This window comes from Rattus norvegicus, chromosome 19, assembly GCF_021556685.1.
Source record: "Rattus norvegicus strain SHRSP/BbbUtx chromosome 19, alternate assembly SHRSP_T2T, whole genome shotgun sequence".
Lineage (NCBI taxonomy): Eukaryota > Metazoa > Chordata > Mammalia > Rodentia > Muridae > Rattus > Rattus norvegicus.
The window spans coordinates 23,601,472-23,620,518 of record NC_141552.1 but is presented as its reverse complement, the minus strand read 5'-3'; the positions used below and the strand labels follow the sequence as shown (position 1 = coordinate 23,620,518).

The 19,047-nt window shown below is 42.4% G+C and overlaps 1 protein-coding gene across 18 annotated transcripts; it reads left to right on the top strand.

Moving 5' to 3' along the window:
- The first annotated feature begins 2,328 nt into the window (after positions 1–2,328).
- On the top strand, positions 2,329–18,257 carry LOC147999168 (disks large homolog 5-like). Of its 18 annotated transcripts, XM_087596235.1 has the most exons (11): positions 2,347–2,541; positions 3,046–3,113; positions 3,769–3,835; positions 8,949–9,106; positions 11,345–11,404; positions 13,511–13,616; positions 14,683–14,842; positions 16,095–16,238; positions 16,871–17,033; positions 17,750–17,810; positions 17,981–18,256. In XM_087596235.1, the coding sequence occupies exons 5-10, from the start codon at positions 11,393–11,395 to the stop codon at positions 17,777–17,779; spliced, it is 615 nt and encodes a 204-aa protein (XP_087452361.1). In that variant the 5' UTR covers positions 2,347–2,541; positions 3,046–3,113; positions 3,769–3,835; positions 8,949–9,106; positions 11,345–11,392; the 3' UTR covers positions 17,780–17,810; positions 17,981–18,256. The 18 variants fall into 18 exon arrangements, with proteins under 18 accessions (XP_087452376.1, XP_087452372.1, XP_087452361.1 ...); XM_087596237.1 differs by lacking the exon at positions 3,046–3,113 and having other exon boundaries at positions 2,362–2,541; XM_087596236.1 differs by lacking the exon at positions 8,949–9,106 and having other exon boundaries at positions 2,362–2,541.
- Positions 18,258–19,047: the final 790 nt, after the last annotated feature.

Genomic DNA, 19,047 nt, shown 5'->3' with positions numbered 1-19,047 from the left:
AGGCTCAGAGGAATCAGACATGGCTGCAGAATATGCATGTGGTTGCCTCCCATACCTGTGGGTGCTGCCTCCTCAGAAAGGCAAATACAGCAAAAGAAAGGACCAGAGGGGACAGGCTCTGACCTCCTGTAGACACACACAAATGACGTGACAGAATGTGCACACTGCTGCCTTGCTGCAGGAGCAGTTGAGCTTCCAGAAGGGTTGAAAGAGGCTGGAAGGGCTGAGCTTGGCACTGAGTTCAAGGACATAGCTTTAGGTCCTGGGGAACCTACGGTGCCCAGGCCCCATCCTGCTGATACTGAGGGACACAGCTGACATTCAGGGTGATGGCTGGGCTGGGCTGGGGAATAGGTGTCCACTCTCACCTGCTCCAGCTCGAAGGTGTGCTGGGTGAAGTAGGACTGCAACTGCTTTTTGGATTCATTGATGCAAATCTGCTCGAAGCTATTCTGTTCAAAGTCCTCAAATCTGAATATGGCCAAGACACCAATGGGCAAGCACTGGGAGACAAGGTTTGGTTATAGCCGGGGCCTCCTGGAAAGACTAGCCCTTCTGAGAGGAGTTGCAGCAGAGGGGGTGTGTTTTCCTGACCTGTTTGGTACCCAGTGTTTTTTGCCAAGGGTCCCTTTATTACTTCTTGATGGAACCAGGCCTGCACATATCCAGGAAACATTGGGGTGGAACCTGGGCTTGGTGCCCACATGCTGGCATCGCTGAGGGTGAAGCCTAGCCTATCACACTTCCAGACACCGAGTGCAGATGCCTGGGTTCCTATATAATGGCGGTTCTTACCCTTCCTAATCCTGTGTCTCTTTATTTCAGTTCCTCATGTTGTGATCCCAACATAAACTTATTGGAGAGCTACTTCATGAGTGTAACTTTGTTACTGTGAGGAACTGTAATGTAAATGTCTGGTGTGCAGGAGCTCTGCTGTAGAACCCACAGATTGAGAGCAGCTGCTGTAGAGGATGAGAGTCCTCTGCCAGCCCTGGTGTTTGCAGAGATCCCCTGGGTTCCTAGTCTCCATGGCTTTCCCAAGGACAGGGTTTATTCTCGGCCGTCTCAGGGCCCTGGACCTCACAGAAACATCCTCTCCCATGTCCTTCCTGTTGAGGAGAGCGTGGTTGGTCCTCAGCACAGACCAGTCAAACAGGGCGCTGTATAGACACTTGGCCAGGGGTCTCCTGCAGTTATGGCCTCTGGACAGAGGGGTTTCTTACCTGGGGTGGGGCAACCATGCCAGGTACAGGCAGTGATGCTCAGAGTCAAGACCTAGTTTTGTCTTATTTTCATAGACAAAGTTGCCCAGGCTGGCCTCGAACTTGCCGTGTAGCCAAGGATATTTAAACAACTGATCCTACTGCCTCTACCCCCCATGGCCTGGCATTGCAGATGAGTGTTACCAGAGCTGGCTTGTCACAGCTGCTGTACGGCTCTAAGTCAGGGGCCTCATGTGCAGGAGTGTTATGACTGTGCCATCCCCACCCCGCAACCAGGGTTTTCAGCTTTCTCCTGCTGAAGTCTGCTTAATCCTACCCTGGCCCCAGGACACAGCAGCTGTGGGAGACTCAAAGCCTGGGGCTTCAGCACAGCATGGGTACACAGCATGGCATGCAGCCTACACGGCTGTGAAAAAGCCAAGGAAGTGCTTCTCAGCTCACCTCCTGTAGGAGTGTCTAGTCCATCCTTCTCTCCATGGACGCAGACATCTGCTTCCAACTGCCCGACATGTCCCTCTGGTTTTCACTTTCCTGGATGCCATGTCAATGCCACCACACAGAGTGCTGCCTCTACTGGGGACACACACACAACCTCTCTGGGGGACATCTGAGCCAAGCAGGAATTGGGTGCACTGCAGAGAGGTCAAGTCATGTCGTGAAGTACCTTGTCCCACAAAGGCTCACTGTTCAGGGAGTTGACTGGAAAAGTAAGCTTATGCCCCTGGGCAGGGTCTCCATAGGGAGTGTCCCACACCCTGCTATCAGGTCTATTCCTGGTGCCATGCAAATTCAATTTGCAAGACCCAATGCTCTGGAAATGTCAAGAGCTAACGGAAATGTACCAGGAAGTGCACACCACAGCAAAGGGAGAGGATGGCACAGAGACCTATGCTATGGGTTAAGGGGCACGGAATGGCCACCTCGAGCACAGGAGTCAGTCACCTCTTTCACAAACAAGGCAAATGGTCAATGCTCTCAGCTCTGGGAGCCTAAAGGGCTCTGTGGCTCCTAAGCCCTGCAGCTGCAGCCAGAAGCAGCACTGAACAGGATGTAAATGCTGAGGATGGCAATGTCAATAAAACTTTATTTACAAAACCAAATTGGTGGTGGTGCTGGTAGTGGTGGTGGTGGTGGTGCTGGTGGTGGTGGTGGTGGTGGTGGTGGTGCTGGTGGTGGTGGTTGCGAACTGGTTCATTTCAAAGCATGCTGGAGTGGCATGGCCACTGAACATCAGGAAACACAGAAAGGAATGCGACCGGATGCAGGGCTCCCAACACCCTAGACGTCGACCTATGGCACTGGAACAGGGTCCCTGAAGGTAAGTCTGGACAGTCAGATAAGGTAAGTACATTTTATTACAAGGAAATGGGACAAGATAAACCTTCTCTTCATCTCGCTATGCTTACGCATCTTTAAGAGTGCAGGGAATTCATGTCTATCAGTCTGGTTTAGAAAAGTGTTTAGAGACAGCAAGAGTAAACTCCATGGTTCCCTGACGAGGGTTCCAGGGATTCTGATATCTGGGTCAAAGTGAAAGTTAAGGAGAAAAAGGCTGTCAGGCAGGGCAAAAAGATTCCAATTCCTGATCTCTTTGTGCTGTAATTTTTACTGTGTTCAAGGCCATGAATGCAGACAGGGTAATAACGAATACAGAACAAGAAGCTAGAGCTTCATTAAGACAAAACGAAAGTAAAAGTTTTGCCCTCTGCACCACTGCCTGAATCAGGTTTTTCTAAGTCTTTTCCCGAGGATGGCATGTTGACCATTATATTCACACGTTGATAATGATGAATTCACCTGCTTTTTCTTTTCCTATAACTAGGCCAGCGTAGATTCAAGGTGTGGCCCAACTGACTTATTATAAAGGATGATACTGGTTGGTTGAAAAAGGTAGTAGCTTTCTATGAACCATATATTAAGTTTTTATGTATATTAAAATTAACATTGGAAAGAACAATGGTAGGAGAGGAAGCTGGAGGACAACTGCTGCAAATGCTTGCTTTTGAAAATGCTAATGAAGAGTACAGGAGAGCATTATTACCTATAAAGGAGGCTGGGGATATTAATGCTTATATGAAGGCATGCAAGGGTATCTTTTCTGAAAATGGAAAGATGCATATTTGGCACGTATTGATCCAGATAGAGTTATTAAATTATATGTTTAAATACTCTTGAATATCCTACAGGCACTTTCGCTCAGGATGAGTTGCCTTTAGAATGGGTTTATATTAAATAAAACTTTAACCAAACATTAACAAATTATGAGGAACAAATTTCTTTAATTATTCAGCAAGGCATACAAAGACCTGTTACTTTGTGGGGATATGATTGTGCTGCTCTTGTTTTCCCATTACGCAAAGATAAAGTGGAATATTTAATGCAGATGTCTGAGGTTTTTCAATTAGCCATGATTTCTTACACTGGAAATATTGAATTTCATCCTCCCCATAGTAAATTGTGGGATTGCTTTAAAAAACAAAAAAAAATTTGATAAATACACTAATTTCTGTTGATCCATTACCATCAGACTTTACTGTGTTTACAGATGGCTCTAACACCAAGATGGCTTATTGGACCAAAGATTAATTTTGGGGACAAGAATCTTCTTTTGGGTCAGTACAACAAAATGAATTATTAGCGGTAATTAATGTATTCCAGGATTTTACTCATGATGTAAAAATATTATAGCTGAGTCTGCTTATGTTGTAGGAGTAGTACAGAATATTGCGACTGCTGTTGTTTCTACATCTAAGCCTATATTAAATGTTATTCTCACATATTAAAGGACTATTGTTATTATGAAACTCTAGAATATTCATTACACATACTAGATCACATTCAAAATTTCCAGAATCTTTAACACTTGGCAATCATATGGTAGATCAATTAGTGGCATTTGCTACCCAAGAAGAACACAGTCATAATCATGCCAATACAGGATATTTACATATTAAATATAAGCTTCCCTATTCTCAAGCCAAACAAATTATTGCTAATTGTCCTATGTGTCAGTCTTCATGTATAAAATGTGTTCCATCTCAAATTAATCCCAGAAGGATGCAACTTAATACATCGTGGCAGATGGATGGAACCCATATTTCTGAGTTTGGTCGCCTTTCACATATAGATGTAAGCATAGATAATTTTTCAAAATTTGTGTGGGCTACACCATTGCCAGGAGTACGCACTGCTCATGTTATACAGCATCTATTGGAAACTTTTGCTGTTATGGGACTGCCCTCTAAAATTAAAATTGATAATGGACCAACATATATTTCTTATCAATATAAACAATTTTGTCAACGATATCATATTGTACATATTACTGGTACAGAACACAATACACAAGGACAAGCTTTTGTTGAAAGAATTCACCATACCCTGAAATGACAAATTATAAAATTAAAAAGGGGGAAAAGAGATGGCCTTATGCAACCTGAATGGAGTTTGCAGACCAGTCCCAGAGCTATATTGGCACAAGCATTATACGTTATTAATTTTCTTAATTTACCACAAGGTGAAGTTATATCAAGAGCCGATAGACACTTTGTTGAACTTCCCCCCAGAAGGCATGGAACAGACAGTATGGATAAAAATTGCCTGGGATGCTGAATGGCAGGAAGGGACATCATTGTATGTAGGGGAGAGGGTTTTGTCTCATTACAGGATGGGAGACTATTCTGGTTACCCAGGAGATGGATCCAAGCACAGAATGATAAGAACTGCTCCCTACCCTCAAAGGAATCCAGTTAAACCAGCTACATTTTCTCCTGATGGATGTTCTCAGGAGATGAGGAGGTGTCCTCCATTACTGAGGCCCTGGCTTATCTTAGTGTCCACAAACAACAATGGATAAGGATCCGTGTAGTGACAACCCTATTACCTAAATGGGGTAAGGTGAAGCGATTAAGCACTGAAAGGAATAATTTTGTCCCCTTCAGGAAAGTCCTTTACTGCTGAGCACTTATTCTTAGCAATGTGTGTTTTACTCATGGTTTCTTCTGCTGCGGCCATGCCAGTTATCGGGCTTATATTGCTTATCATGATGAAATCCTACTACTTTTCTGTTAGTAAATATATGGATAATGACACAGAACATGATTGGAAGTTAATTCAAGCCTATTTAGAGGGTAATGAAAGTGCTTCAAAAGTAATTAATGCCTTGAAATATGATGTTCGAATGTCTTTTGGTAAACAGCTAGAAGATACTACCCCTATGGAAATAGCGAAATTATTGGCTGATCAATTGACAGGATTAGATCCCAAGGCTTGGTTTCAAAGGATTTTCCATAGCTTGGGAGGAGCTAGTTTTGCCATAATCTTATGTACATTATGTATTATGTTGCTTTATTTTTACATGACTAAACCCCTACAAGGACCTTTAGCTATGTTATGTAAAGTGTTACTTTAAAACAAAAGAAAAAAGAAGGAATTGTTAAGACATAGAGATGCAGCTCCCAGGCAGGGTCAAGAAAGGCCTGGTGACAGATTCAAGTAGGGGCTGGAATGCCGCCCTGGAGAAGAAAATGTTTTTCTCACTTGGCCTTAAATTATGTTCTGCTGTGTCCCATTTCTGTGGAAGTGGTTCTAACGCTCTCTTGGTAATGGTGAGTATATTTTGATTATAATAAGAGAGGTGATTTGTTATATGAATATTTTTAGAAGAAGCTTTTGTTTATTCGTTTTTCTTTGTTTAATCTTCCCTCATTCTTCCTGGTATCCTGGGAATAATGATCTTATGGTATCTTGACACAATGAAAATTGTAGTAATGCATATTCTTAGCTTAATAAGGATTAATAAAGCTTGCAACTGCGTGCAGTTTCTTCTGCCTTTGCTCTGCATCCCCTGTGTCCTGGGGTATGCGACCATACCCAGGGCCCCAACTCACTACACATTGACAATGGGTCACCCCACAAAACACAGAAGCATCTACCTTAGTCAAAAATGGACATTTTATTGAATGCATACACTAACACTGATTGATCACATCCATAGCTAAGATACTAGGGGCAGATCCGTGGCCCAAAATACATTCCTCTAAACCTATAAAGAAAGAAAGAAAGAAAGAAAGAAAGAAAGAAAGAAAGAAAGAAAGAAAGAAAGAAAGAAAGAAAGGAAGGAAGGAAGGAAGGAAGGAAGGAAGGAAGAAGAAAAAACACAAAAAACTTAAGCTTCTCATAGGAACTTCGCAGGAAGTGTTGTCTGGCGGTCAGTTCTGATTAGGCCATTTTAGATGAAACACTGCATAGTGACCCTTAATGTGATGGGCCCTATATAAAGCTTTTTGCAATATTGGAATTTTAACAAACCTCATCCAGAACATACAGCAGAGACAAGGATGTGATCACCATGTCCTTGCTCTCTATCAGGTTATTTTTCTGTGTCCGTGATTGTCAGGCATAGAACAGCAACAATCTGAAATAGCTGGTAGACATGGAACAAAGTGGCTAAAACTATAGTTGTGGGTTGCACACCTCAACTGTCAATGGCTAATGCTGTCCTCAGAGACCTCGGAGGCCCCTCTTGTAAGACTATCTATTGGAAAGTGGAAGCAGGTTTATCTGAGCTCAAAGTGAACCTGGCCAGCCAGGGAGAGGGCAACATGGGATACTTGAGACCCTCCCTTAAACCAGCACAAAAACCAACCCTTCATTCAAAGCATCATCTATTAATTCTTTATTATTTACCACTTTCTCCCTACCAGCCTTTCAGTCTGGAATGGTAGAAAAGGACTGGGAATGTCCCTTCTATTCTAAGGACCTTGATCTCTCTTTCCTTAGGTCCACATTAAGAACACATGCAAATGGGTATCACCATCTGAACAACTTAGTATCATCTACTCAGTATATCTAGCCTAATACTGTTGTATGACAATCTCAACCTTCCCTGAGTTTCGCTGACCTAGCAAGAAGTATGAAGTACTGAGGCCACACCCCAGTGATCCTTTCAAGGGGTTAGAAGAAAGCCGTGAGAGATGCTGCACTTCTTTGTCCTTAGATTAAATCACATTGACACAATGTGGGTGGACTATTTAACCAGACATGTTTCTCCCAACCCCACCTTTCTGAGTTCAGACCATGGCAGAATTCATGCCCCACCACCCTAGATATTGAGTTTAGTGATATGTAATTATTATTTAAACCTATGTATTAAATTTTGTCATTTTGTTAATTTTTGTGGTTTTCACAGTCTTCTTTGATTAACTTTCCTAGTTTTATTAATTTATCCCCTGTGTTCTCTGGTGTTTTGTCCTTCCCTTCAAAGTAAAGTATTCCTTTTAGGATCCGCTACAGAGCTGTCTTACTGGTTACTCATATATTGTTAAATTTATTTTTAGTGTGCATTAGTCAGCACAGTAGCTGTGCAGCTGCCTGACCTCCATGGACCAGATCTACTTTCCAAACAATAAGGCTCAACTCTTACAGGCTATGTAGCATCTTGGCTGCTCTTTGTTCCCCTTGGACAGCCCTCAGGACCAGGCTCTCCTCTCCCTTAACCATGGCTGCTTTCCTCTTCCTCTCTCCTCTCCATCACACATGTTCTTCCTTTATTCTCTGGCAGCTTCTTCCTCCTTCTTCCCTCCTCATGATCCTCTCTAGCAAAGCCCTCAAAGCTCACCTCCCCCATCTGTCTGCTGTGCAGCTGTTGGCTGGTGGCTTCTTTATAATCACAGTTAACTGGGAGCAGGGTCATTTATTTGGGGTTAACCAGTCTTGAGTTCTACAAATTAGCATTAAAATACAAGCAGCATTAGGCCAATCCACTACAGGGATTTTTGTTTGTTTGGTTGGTTGGTTTGGTTTAATTTTCATTTAACTTTTTACTTGTTATTTTATTTTTGGCTATTTTTTATTAATTGGTTATTTTATTTATTTACATTTCAACTGTTGTCCTGCTTTCCACACTCCCCTCATCAAACCTTACATCCCATTTCTGCTCACCTTTGCCTATGTGACAGTGCTCCTGCACCCACACATATCCATTCCCACCTCACACCTCTAGGGTCTGCATTTGGTGGGGCTACAGACCTCACTTTGAACCATAGAGCATCCTTGCATACACTTTGGCTGGCAGTTTGGTCCCTGGGAGCTTGGGGATTAGGGAAAGAGGATCTGGTCAGATATTAAAGCCCATGATTGCTGCATTCTCTTCTTTTTCTGGTTATAGGTGAAATTATGTTTGTGTGCTTCTCTTTTCTTAAATTATTGAGAGAAGATTAATTTCTTGGTTTTTCTTGGGTATAGTTTAGTTTATTTTCTTGGAGTTTTCCTCCTATTAGCCTCTGTTGTGCTTTCTTACAGAAAAGAATTGTTTAAATTTGGTTTTGTCATGAAATATCCTGGTTCCTCCTTTTATGTTGATTGAGGATTATGCTGGATATAGGAGCCTGTGTCTGCATTACATCTGCCCAAGATTTTCTGACTTTTAGAATCTCTGTTGAGAAGTCTGGTGTAATTCAGATATGTCTGAATTTATTTGTTACTAGATATTTATACCTTACCCCTTTTAATGTTCTTTCTTGATCTGTGCATTTAGCATTTTAATTATTATGTGAATGGAGGAATTTTTCTGGTACAATTAGTTTGATGTTCTATAGGCTTGTTGTACCTTTATGGCCTTTTCTTTCTTTACCTTATGGAAGTTTGCTGCTATGATTTGTTGAAGGTGTTTACTGGATCTATGAACTAGAAATCTTAATTCTCTTCTCTATCTATTATCCTTAGGTTTCAACATTTAATTGTCTCCTGAAAATCATGGATGTTTTGGATTCAATAAATTATACATGTTTATCTGAGATGGGTGTTTTGTGCTTTGTGGGATGACCTCCTTGACCCCAGGCTGCATGAAGAATCTCAGTTGACAATGGAGACATAAATTATAAGTATGTGTAGCAAGACCCAGGCCTCTTCCAGGTTCTTAGATATTAACTGAGAACCTCAAATACAGTAGTAATGTGATAGTGTGGTGTGAATCTAGTTACTATTCTCTATTTTGATATAGATGACTCTTTTTGTGTCATGGTCAGCTTATAATGACTAGAAGACCTAAGCTTGAGAATAACCAAAGACTACATTGCTTCTCTAGCAGCTGAGCTTTTAAAAGTCCTGGTGTGACAGCAACTGTTGGTGGACATTCTGGATTATTCCTTCTGTACTTTAACTCTCTGTGTCACTTCCACCATCAGTAAGTTAGTTCAATTCCATAAATTGGAAATCCATCACCTGGAAGAAACACTCTTTTTTTTTTTAAAGATTTATTTATTTATTTATTATATACAAGTACACCGTGACTGTCTTCAGATACACCAGAAGAGGGCATCAGATCTCATTACAGATGGTTGTGAGCCACCATGTTGTTGCTGGGATTTGAACTCAGGACCTCTGGAAGAGCTGTCAGTGCTCTTAACCACTAAGCCAACTCTTTAGCCCAAGAAATACATTCTGAATATGATCTGAGATTGGCCATGGAAAAAGGGTAGCTTGAACTGTCCCACCTAGTTTCTGGGCCTGCACAGGCCTGCTCTCCAAAAGAAACCTGTGTTCACAGCTGTTGGCTGGCTAAGAAAGTTTTCACGAGACGTGATACACAGCCCTCGGTCTTCTGCTTCAGTCATCTGCACAATTTTTCCCGGACGATATCCTCATACCTCCAGCAGGCGGGTGATGAAGCTGTCCACTCTCAGCTCCCCTTCAGCCATCTTGTGGGCACTAGACTCTCCTCCCTGCAGCAGGAACAAGGGCTTCTCCATGGTGGCTGCAGCAGCAGTGGTGGTTTGGCATTCTCACCTAGGAGGCCCTATGCCTTTCTACCCCAGTTCCAACTCACCTCAGGCCCGGGCCTTCCCCCCATCCACTTCCCATGGAGCAGGGAGAGCAGCACCCACTAGAAATAAAAGGGAAGCCCTTGGTCCTGCCAAGAGTGAACCCCCAGTGAAGGGATTGTTGGGGGGAGGGTGGTAATGGGAGGAGGGTGGGGAGGGGAACACCCATATAAAAGGAGAGGGGGAGGGTTTAGGGGGATGTTTGCATGGAAACCCTGAAAGGTAATAACAATTGAACTGTAAATAAGAAATACCCAATTTAATAAAGATGGAGAAAAAAATAGAAAGAAAAGGCACACATTTAAAACAGAAGAATATGGACCCTAATTTTAAACCACAGCTCTGTCAATTAACTATACCTTTAAGGAAGCTCAGAAAAGCAGGCCAAACAATTAATATTTTCTCGGTTTAAGTAAATAATAATGTCCGCTTCTTGCTATTGTGGAGGGAATTAAATAGATAATATGTAATCATGGAAGTTTTGAAGTTCCATCCATTTTTCTGTTCATTAAATCAATCTTACTCATTTCATTGATCAAATATGTATGTTTTCCGTTTCACAGTTATATGTATAATAAAACCAGTATAAAAACCTTCAGAATATTCAGTTATTATAGATATTTGTCATTTCTTACAGAGGGCAACTATGATTGGCTACACCCAATTCTATAAAAAACAAAACTCAGGAAACCTGGCCCTGGGCAGCAATGAATCAAGAAATATCTAGGATGGTGGGGCATGAATTCTGCCAAGCAATGACCTCAGATAGGTGGGGTTGTGAGGAAGATGTATGGTTGAATATCCCAATAGATTCACGTTGTATCATCTTGATTTAATCGAAGGACAAAGAAGTGCAGTATCTCTGATGGCTTTCTTCTAACCCCTTGAAAGGTTCACTGGGGATTGACCATAGAACTTCATTCTTCTTGCTGGAGCAGCAACACTCAGGGAAGCTTGAGATTGCCATACGCACAGTATTAGGCTAGAAATGCTGAGTAGGTGATACTAAGTTGTTCAGATGGTCATACCCATTTCATTTGTTCTTAACGTGGACCTAAGGAAAGACAGATCGAGGTCCTTAGAATACAAAGATCATTTGCAGTTCTTTTCTACCTTTCCTGAATGAAAGACTGGTTGGCAGAGAATGGTAAAAATTCAAGAATTGGTAGATGATGCTTTGAATGGAGGGTGGGTTTCAGTGCTGGTTTTAGACAAGTTCTCAATTACCCCATCTTGTTCTCTACGTTGCTTGTCACGTTCACTTTGAGCTCAAATAAAGCTGCTTCTACTTTCCAACAGGTAGTCTTACAAAGGGGCCTCCAAGGACTGTGAGGACAGCATTAGCCAATGAGAACTGAGGTGTGTAACCCACAACTATAGCTTTATCTGAAAGACCCTCAGACACAGGAGACTCTCGCTCCAGTCCTGAGGACAATCACCACCCCATGAACACACAGGACTCAGTCTTGATGTAAAAACAAGAGGTTTACTTTGGGATACCAATGCACTGGGGCTCGACACGGTCCTCACACAGGAGGGATGTGAGGAGCCTCAAACAACAGAAATATACAGCTTAAATAGTCAGTTAAGATTACACAGTTTCCTTAGCTCAGCTATTTCGTGCCAAGGATAACTAGGCAGATCTTTCTCGTCCTGGAATTCCTGGGATAAGGCCGTACCACATCAATGCAGCCATTTCAGTACGAAGGACTTCTAACTTGATATATGTTTTCTTATCCTGGGGTTCCCAGGACAAGGACCAAGGATATCTGTCTTGGCAGGTGTTTCTCTTCTGGAGTTCCCAGGACAAGGCTATAGCTATGTCAGCCTATAGCACAGCTGCATTCAGTACCAAGGACATCTCACTTCTATAGTGGTCAGTCAGCTTCCCAGAGATGTTTCCTGTCTTGTAATTGCCCTGCAGTAAATATGTTCTGTACCCTCTGTTCTTATGGTCCGGCAGCTTCCTAGAGAGTGGGTGGGAATGTGCTTTCTGTACTTTCTATTCTATTGTCTAATGTGTAGGGGCTAAGCGAGGGCCAGCTTAAAAGATTCTCATTCGTAAGAAATGGCTGTACTGATATCAAACGGGGATCTTTCATATCCACTTTCTTCCAAGTCTACCAGCCACCTCAGATTGTTGCTGTAATATGCCTGACAATCAAGGACATAGAAAAATAACTTGATACACAGCAAGGACATGGCAATCATATCCTGTGTTGTTATGTATGTTCTGGATGAGGTTGGTTAAAATGACAATATTGCACAAAGCTTTATATAGGACCCATCAAATTAAGGGTCACTATGCACTGTCATAGCTAAAATGGCCTGGTCAGAAGTGACCACTGGATCACTCTTCTGTAACTTCACATGAAAGGCTTGTGCTTTTTGTGTTTTTTTTTATTTTTCTGTTTTTTCTTTCTTATTTATTTATTTATTTATTTATTTATATATTGTTTTATATGTTGTCAGGAAGATAGTTCAAGTCATGGATCTGCCCCCAAAATCTGAGCTTTGCTACTAATACTGTAAACAGTATTAGTGTATGCATTCAATAAAATAACTTGTTTTTTTTTTAAGTAGGATAGATGCGTTTGTGTTTTGTGGGGTGATCCATGAAACAGGAGTGAAGATGCTTGTTTCTTACTCTGTCCACTGAGTTATGTCTCCAGGCTTGTCCTACTCCTTTGGCTGCACCCCCCCCCCACACACACATCTGCTGACTGTTTTATTTTTCAGATGAAATCATATGTTATAGCTTAGAGAGGCCTGTAAGCAATCCTGCTTTGGTAACTTAGGTGCAGAGAGGAGAGCCCCACACTCAGCCTGAGGGTGCATTCCCTGGTGGATCCAATATTTCAGTTTCCTCTGCTAACAGATCACCACATTGTTGCCAAGACCATAATGAATGCAATTCTTTCTCCTAAGGAATCTGGTGGCAACTGTCAAATGTTAAGCACAAAGCTTCAGGTTGTACCTATAACACACACCCACATCGAAACCTATCCTACAGGCTATTTCTGGGTGTGATTTCATGCACCTGCACATGATGAGACAGGAGACCTCTTTGGCTACTTATAGGAACTGGTGTGATTTCTCAGTAATCTTTAATGGGTAATATTGCTGACTGAGGAGAATTTGAGGTAGGATGAAACATTTCTGTGCAGGGATTGGGGAGGAAGTACTCATTTAGATACATAGCAATGACTTCGGTTTTTCCAATCAAGCCTAGATTTGGCTTTGGAAGCATGTGGTGCTCAGTGGCTATGCCACAGGGAAGTCCCCTGAAAAGGGCACATCAGCTTTTGCTCAGTACAGGGAGAACATTAGCAGGGAGGCAAAGTCTGTTATCCATGACATCAGCCGTCCCTTCGTGGACATTCTATTGTCTCCTAGAGACTTCTTGGAATCCCTGTGATGTCACCAGTATCGTTGTGACAACCAATTCCCTACTTTTTCTCTTAGTGTCCAAAGGATATATCCACAGACATGTTTGCCCGTCTTTGTAGGCGCTTTGGGAGAGTTGATGTTGATAGAGAAGAGTCTAGAGTGAAGCAAACGAAACCTAAAGGTAATGATGGACACAGGACATGGGGAATGTGGAGTAAGTTCTGGGCAGTGTATGTTGAGCTTCCTGTCAGGGGTGTGTGTGGGGGTCTTCCGCTGGCCGTTTTAGTAATGGGCCACAACCACTGGAACATCTCCACAGATATTGAATTCCATGATTATCACAATTCCTGAAAGTCAAGGTTTTCACATCATTAGTTTCTCCATAACCACATGGAGGATATGGCAATGCCTATGCTATTATTCGGTGAACTTCTAGTCTTTACTTTTACAGTGCATTCGGTATATTAAATTGATATAATAACACCATCAGGAGTCATGGAGGGTATAACTTTTCTGAATTAAACAGGGCATCAATGTACTTCACTTTCATTGCTTCTTTAAATTCAGTGAATATCTGACAGTAGTAAGAGGGAGAGAACTGTGCTCCTGGCATGACCTTATATTCTTAGAACTCCTTTGACTACCTCTGGCTGACGGGGCCAATCTTACCTTCATATATTAGACGTTCTGTGTAGCAGATATTTTTCTAAAGTAGCCAAACTATATGGAGCAGGGAGAGAAAGAGCCTGTAACCTATTGGCACTTCTGGGGCATTTGTCATTTCAGTAGGGGGAATTAATAAGTCTGTTGACCATGTCCTCCCCCTACATGACTTTTTAATGCAAAGTTATTGGACTAGAGTAACAGTGTAGGATATCTGACTATCCCTGATCAATCAAGTCATTGTGGATGCTGAATTGATGATCTGACTTCTGAAACCAGAGGGGTGAGGGTCCTGAAACCAGGTTGTAGCCTGCGTACCTGATAATAATCCTGGAGAAGGCATCTCTCTGGTACTTGTAAGCCTGTGTGGGTGGGCATGGGGAACACCTGGCTGCTTACATCTCTTGGTCTCTATATAGTAGTGGGGGAACTGTGATCCACTTAGGATGCCTCTTACACATAGACCAAACTCCTTGCAGTGACACTGGCTTCCAAGCATGTTCTCCTGTTTGGACCTCACTGTGGTCTATGTATGCTCTATGCATTCGCCCCATGCGGGTTCACTTGTGTTCTTCTACCTACAGAGGCCTGCAGACAGACGTCATCCCCTGAAAATGTCCTAAACAAGGTGCAGGCCAACGAGGAAGAGGAGAGGCTGAATAGAGAACTGGAGCTAACTACCAAGGAGAGAAATGAGCTGACAGATCGCCTCCTTTATGTGACAGGTGGATCCATGAGCAAGAGGTATGCATTGCTCCAAACAAACGACCTTGTTCTAAACCTCATCTCCCATAGAGAGGAGATTCAGAACCTGAGCCTTACTGAGGAGTGAGATTGAAAATGGACTCTCTGATTCTGCCTGTTGAAAATCTGAACTTTCAATCTCAGTGAAGATTTCAGGGATAAAGTCACTGGAGCATGATTTCCCAGTGTACAATTGGAAAGCCCTTGACAGGTGGCAGCTTTGCAAGGTTCTAGGTGCTGTGAGTTTGTGGAGAGTGTTTGTACTTGCTAGGAAGGTGACTGAACGCTATCATCTCCTGGCAGCAGCCTTAGGTGACAGGTCCCACAGTGTTCATATCAATGCTTAAGTAGAAGGCCTGAGGCTCTGGCCTGCTCCTTCTTGTCTCTGTGCCTTACACTCTGAGACAGTAATGGTGCATGCATTTCTACTGATTCTCATTGTGCTCTTTCCATATTTGTCTCTCTTTCTCATTCTCTGAGTCTGTTTACTTTTCTTTTCTTTTTTTTTTTTTTTGGTTCTTTTTTTCGGAGCTGGAGACCTTAATTTTCTTTTCTTGTGGGTGTGCCCCAGTTTGTGTGTCTGTGTGTGCACAGCTTTGCATGCATATGCACAACCTTTATATGTTTCTCTATCCCTCCAGCTTTGGAATTTAGGGGTCTGTTTTTTGACCTCAGGATTTACCTTTATATTAGTTTCTTGGAGGTGTAAGTGCTTTATTTTGGAAGCCCCACTTTCAACAGCACAGTTCTTTGCCTGTGTAGTCACATTTGTATATACATTTGTATGCCTTTGGGCTGATTATAAGTTTGTGGCAATATCTGGTCTCATCTCCAGAATTATGTGTACTGTCTGCCTCTAGAATATTAGTTATTCGGCTTGTAGCATTCCACTTGTCAAAACAGGAAAAATGAAATCAGAGGTTTCTGGATGTGTGTGTGTGTGTGTGTGTGTGTGTGTGTGTGTGTGTGTGTGTGGTTGGGTAATCTCTGTGGCCTAGGCTCTTGACAGCATAACAGGTTTGAATGCAGATCCAGCCCTCCTGATTGAAAAAAGTGAGCCAGGGGACCCTTTATTTGGGTGCTTAGTTTCTGTTGTCCTGGGCACACAATTCCAAGTTTCTGAAGCTGAAGAAGATCCAAATATGAAGAATTCAGAAAGTGTCCTTCCAGGCTTGGGGTAGTACAGGACACAGCCTGAGTTCCTATAATCCTAAACCTCGATGTTCATTGGGTTCTATCTTCCTGGGGCCAGCCCCTACTTCAGGCCAAATCCATTTTATGAAAACTTGAAGATAAAGGAGAAAGAGGTCATGTCATTACTGCACAACTTAGACACAAAGAACATTGAACATCGTGAGAAATTTCAGGAGCTCAAGAAGGAGATTAACTTCTATCGGTAAGTACTGGTCAGAAGTGCCCATCACTTGTGGAATATCCATTGCTGCCTCTCTTTGTTCTGGACTGGAGAGCCTGTAGCTCTGGGTCCATGTCTTCTGCTGTTTAAATATCACTGTGCCGTGGGTCTTTTGGACTCAGATTCAGTTCCATAAGAGACTGTCAGTTATCACCACAGTGTCTATGCATCTTTAGAAGGCTCTGGATAGGACTACACTGATTCAGGCATCAGAGTGTTATTAGGCCAACCTGTGGGTCTGGGGTCATACCAGGTTTAACAAAGCTCAATGTGTGGACCACATGGTTTGCATGACCTCCCTTGGTTCTACTGTCCTCTTGTGGTTATTTGCCGCCTACTAATTGATGTTGCCCCGATGCATTGGGCTCTCATGGGTAGTTGTAGATCCCTTGTTCTTTTGGAGAGACATGGACTCTTATTGGGGCTTGGGTCACAGAAACAATTTATTCTTCCCTGGATTGGCCGTTTGCTGTTTGGGCAGCAGCCTTACATGTATGGAGATGTATTCTATGAAGTCTTTATGGGTATCTGGGTCCTGGTGGAGTTTGTGGGATTTGGCAGTTGGAATGGGAGGAAGAGGCTTCAGGATCTTACTATGCAGAGTGTGTTTCCAGCAACCTGCACAGCCGGCTCCTGATGGACCAGGCATGTATGAAGAAGAAGTTGGTCACATTGAAGCAGGAGAGCAAGGAGTTACAGCGATATTTGTTTGAGTTGAACCCGAATGCTGAAGACGAACAGGAGAAGACCAGCAACCTCCAGACCCAGCAAAATGTGGTAGGAACAAGCAGCTGAGTCAGATTAACAATGTCTGATACCATTTGCCTATTGGATACATCTTTGCTTCCCCTATCATCTTTCTAATCTCCCCACACCCAATCAGTCACCTACCTCATGTGATAGAGTTATTCATTGCTCTGTCTATGCACAAGTATTCTGGGATGTTAACCACTCTTCAGAAACTGAATTATGGGCAAATACACTTATCTGCCCTTTTTGTAACTGCAGGCCAGAAATGGTGACAGAGGAATAACATATCACATGACTGCATCTCCCTGTCATAGATTGGATGCTATGAAGAGTTTTCAACGAGTTCTTGGTCGTGTGACAAAGGTCATACAGGGGTCATGTGATGGTTGGAAGCACCTTGTAGGGATAAGAACCAAGTGCAAATGGCAAATGAGTCCTGGTCATTGGCTTTGATCTCAGTATCATGTGGCCTTCTCCTTTCTTCCTGCAACCCAGTTAGGTCTCTTCTCCTTTCCCCGTTCTTGGTTTTCACTGGTAGAAGTCTGAGGAGCAGCTTGTTATCCCACAGTACTGTGAGGGTTGTTGGTGACTTTCCCCAGGCTGCAGAGATATCAGCAATGATTTCAGTGAAAAGATCAGTGCTGTCTGTCCAATGCAGCTGAAGGGACAGAAAGCAGCAACTTCACAGCTGGTATGCATGTCCCCACCAAATCAGTGTCTTAATAGCTGCCTTCTCCTCCCAGGTCTCAGGAACTGCAGGAGACATGGAATAGGACAGATCCCAGGAAGACAGCCCCCTGAAGAGTGAGTTTCTCTGTCAGGAGTTCCCTGCTGACGACAATCCTCAACAGTCAAAGACTTTTTTGGGGAGAATATTCTTCTTCTCAGTTAATTTCCTCATTGTATAGAGACCCTAAATTTATGTATCCATATGCCAGCCTGTCTCATTGAGGTCTTTCTCCTCTCTCATACAGATAACACCATTTGAGAGACATCTGAGGGGACTGCCTTGACATCTCATGTCCTAGAGGAGAAACAGCACTACAACTGTGTTTCTAAATGTTCATTAAGAAAATGCTGTTAAGAAATGTTTTTGGTTATGATTTTCATTGAAGTTTTCTTTTTGTTATATCATAGTTATATATTCTTGTAACTGTTTTTCATTTTTTATACCATTTTAGTTGTTCATTTTATGCCTGTTTTTTGTAAATTGTATTCCTTATGAATAAAAATTGATTTGTAACTCTTGACTCTTAAGACCATCTTATTCAAGGGTCCTTTCCCCTCCTGTAGACTTAGAACTGACAGCTGGATATGGATCTTTGCATGGTCCAGGCAGCATGAGTAAATAGGGAATTTAAAGCCACCAAGGTGTACACAGGGTGATAGTGTCTTTTGTGTGGATAATGTGACTTTTTTTATGGACACACACTTTATGATGTAATCACTGACATACTGTATCCATGCTGTCATGTGTTCTGCTCATCCTAATCTATATCAGTCTACAACACACATTCCTTATTGACTGATTGCCCAGATATTGAGTAACACACACTCATGCCTGTAGAGCTGCAGAAAAAATGACAACTTTCACAAAGGAATATAGAATAATCCTAATCAAGAACCATGTGCCTCGGTTTTTATTACAATACAGCATTAGTATTAAACCACAAAGATAATAACCATCAACGTCATTTTGGGAAATAGGTTTTTATAGGTGCTGTTTCACTTGATCATTCATATGCTGTGTTTTTTATTGTTGCTGATTATATTTATTTTTATCATTTAACTCAATGAATTTTTTTTTTCAAATGTATGTCTGGGCCACTCCTGAGTGCATTTCCCTCATGATCCAAAAGAGGGAATAGCATTCCCCATTGTAGATGATTGTTAGGGACCATGTGGTTCTTCTGAGAGAGCAGCAGATGCTCTAACCTGTGAGCCATCACCACAGCTCCTGTAGGTAGCTTTTGTCCTTCCAGGGCATGTGCTATACTAGATGGACGCCATCATCTCCCATTAAGGAGAGAGATCTCAGGAG

Bases quoted from the DNA above. Each gene is read 5' to 3' on its own strand.
- LOC147999168 (XM_087596234.1), top strand. From the start codon at position 4,281: ATGCAACTTAATACATCGTGGCAGATGGATGGAACCCATATTTCTGAG. The intron at 14,843-16,094 runs GTATGCATTGCT...TCCTGGGGCCAG, and splicing joins GGTGGATCCATGAGCAAGAG to CCCCTACTTCAGGCCAAATC. The intron at 16,239-16,870 runs GTAAGTACTGGT...GTGTGTTTCCAG, and splicing joins AAGGAGATTAACTTCTATCG to CAACCTGCACAGCCGGCTCC.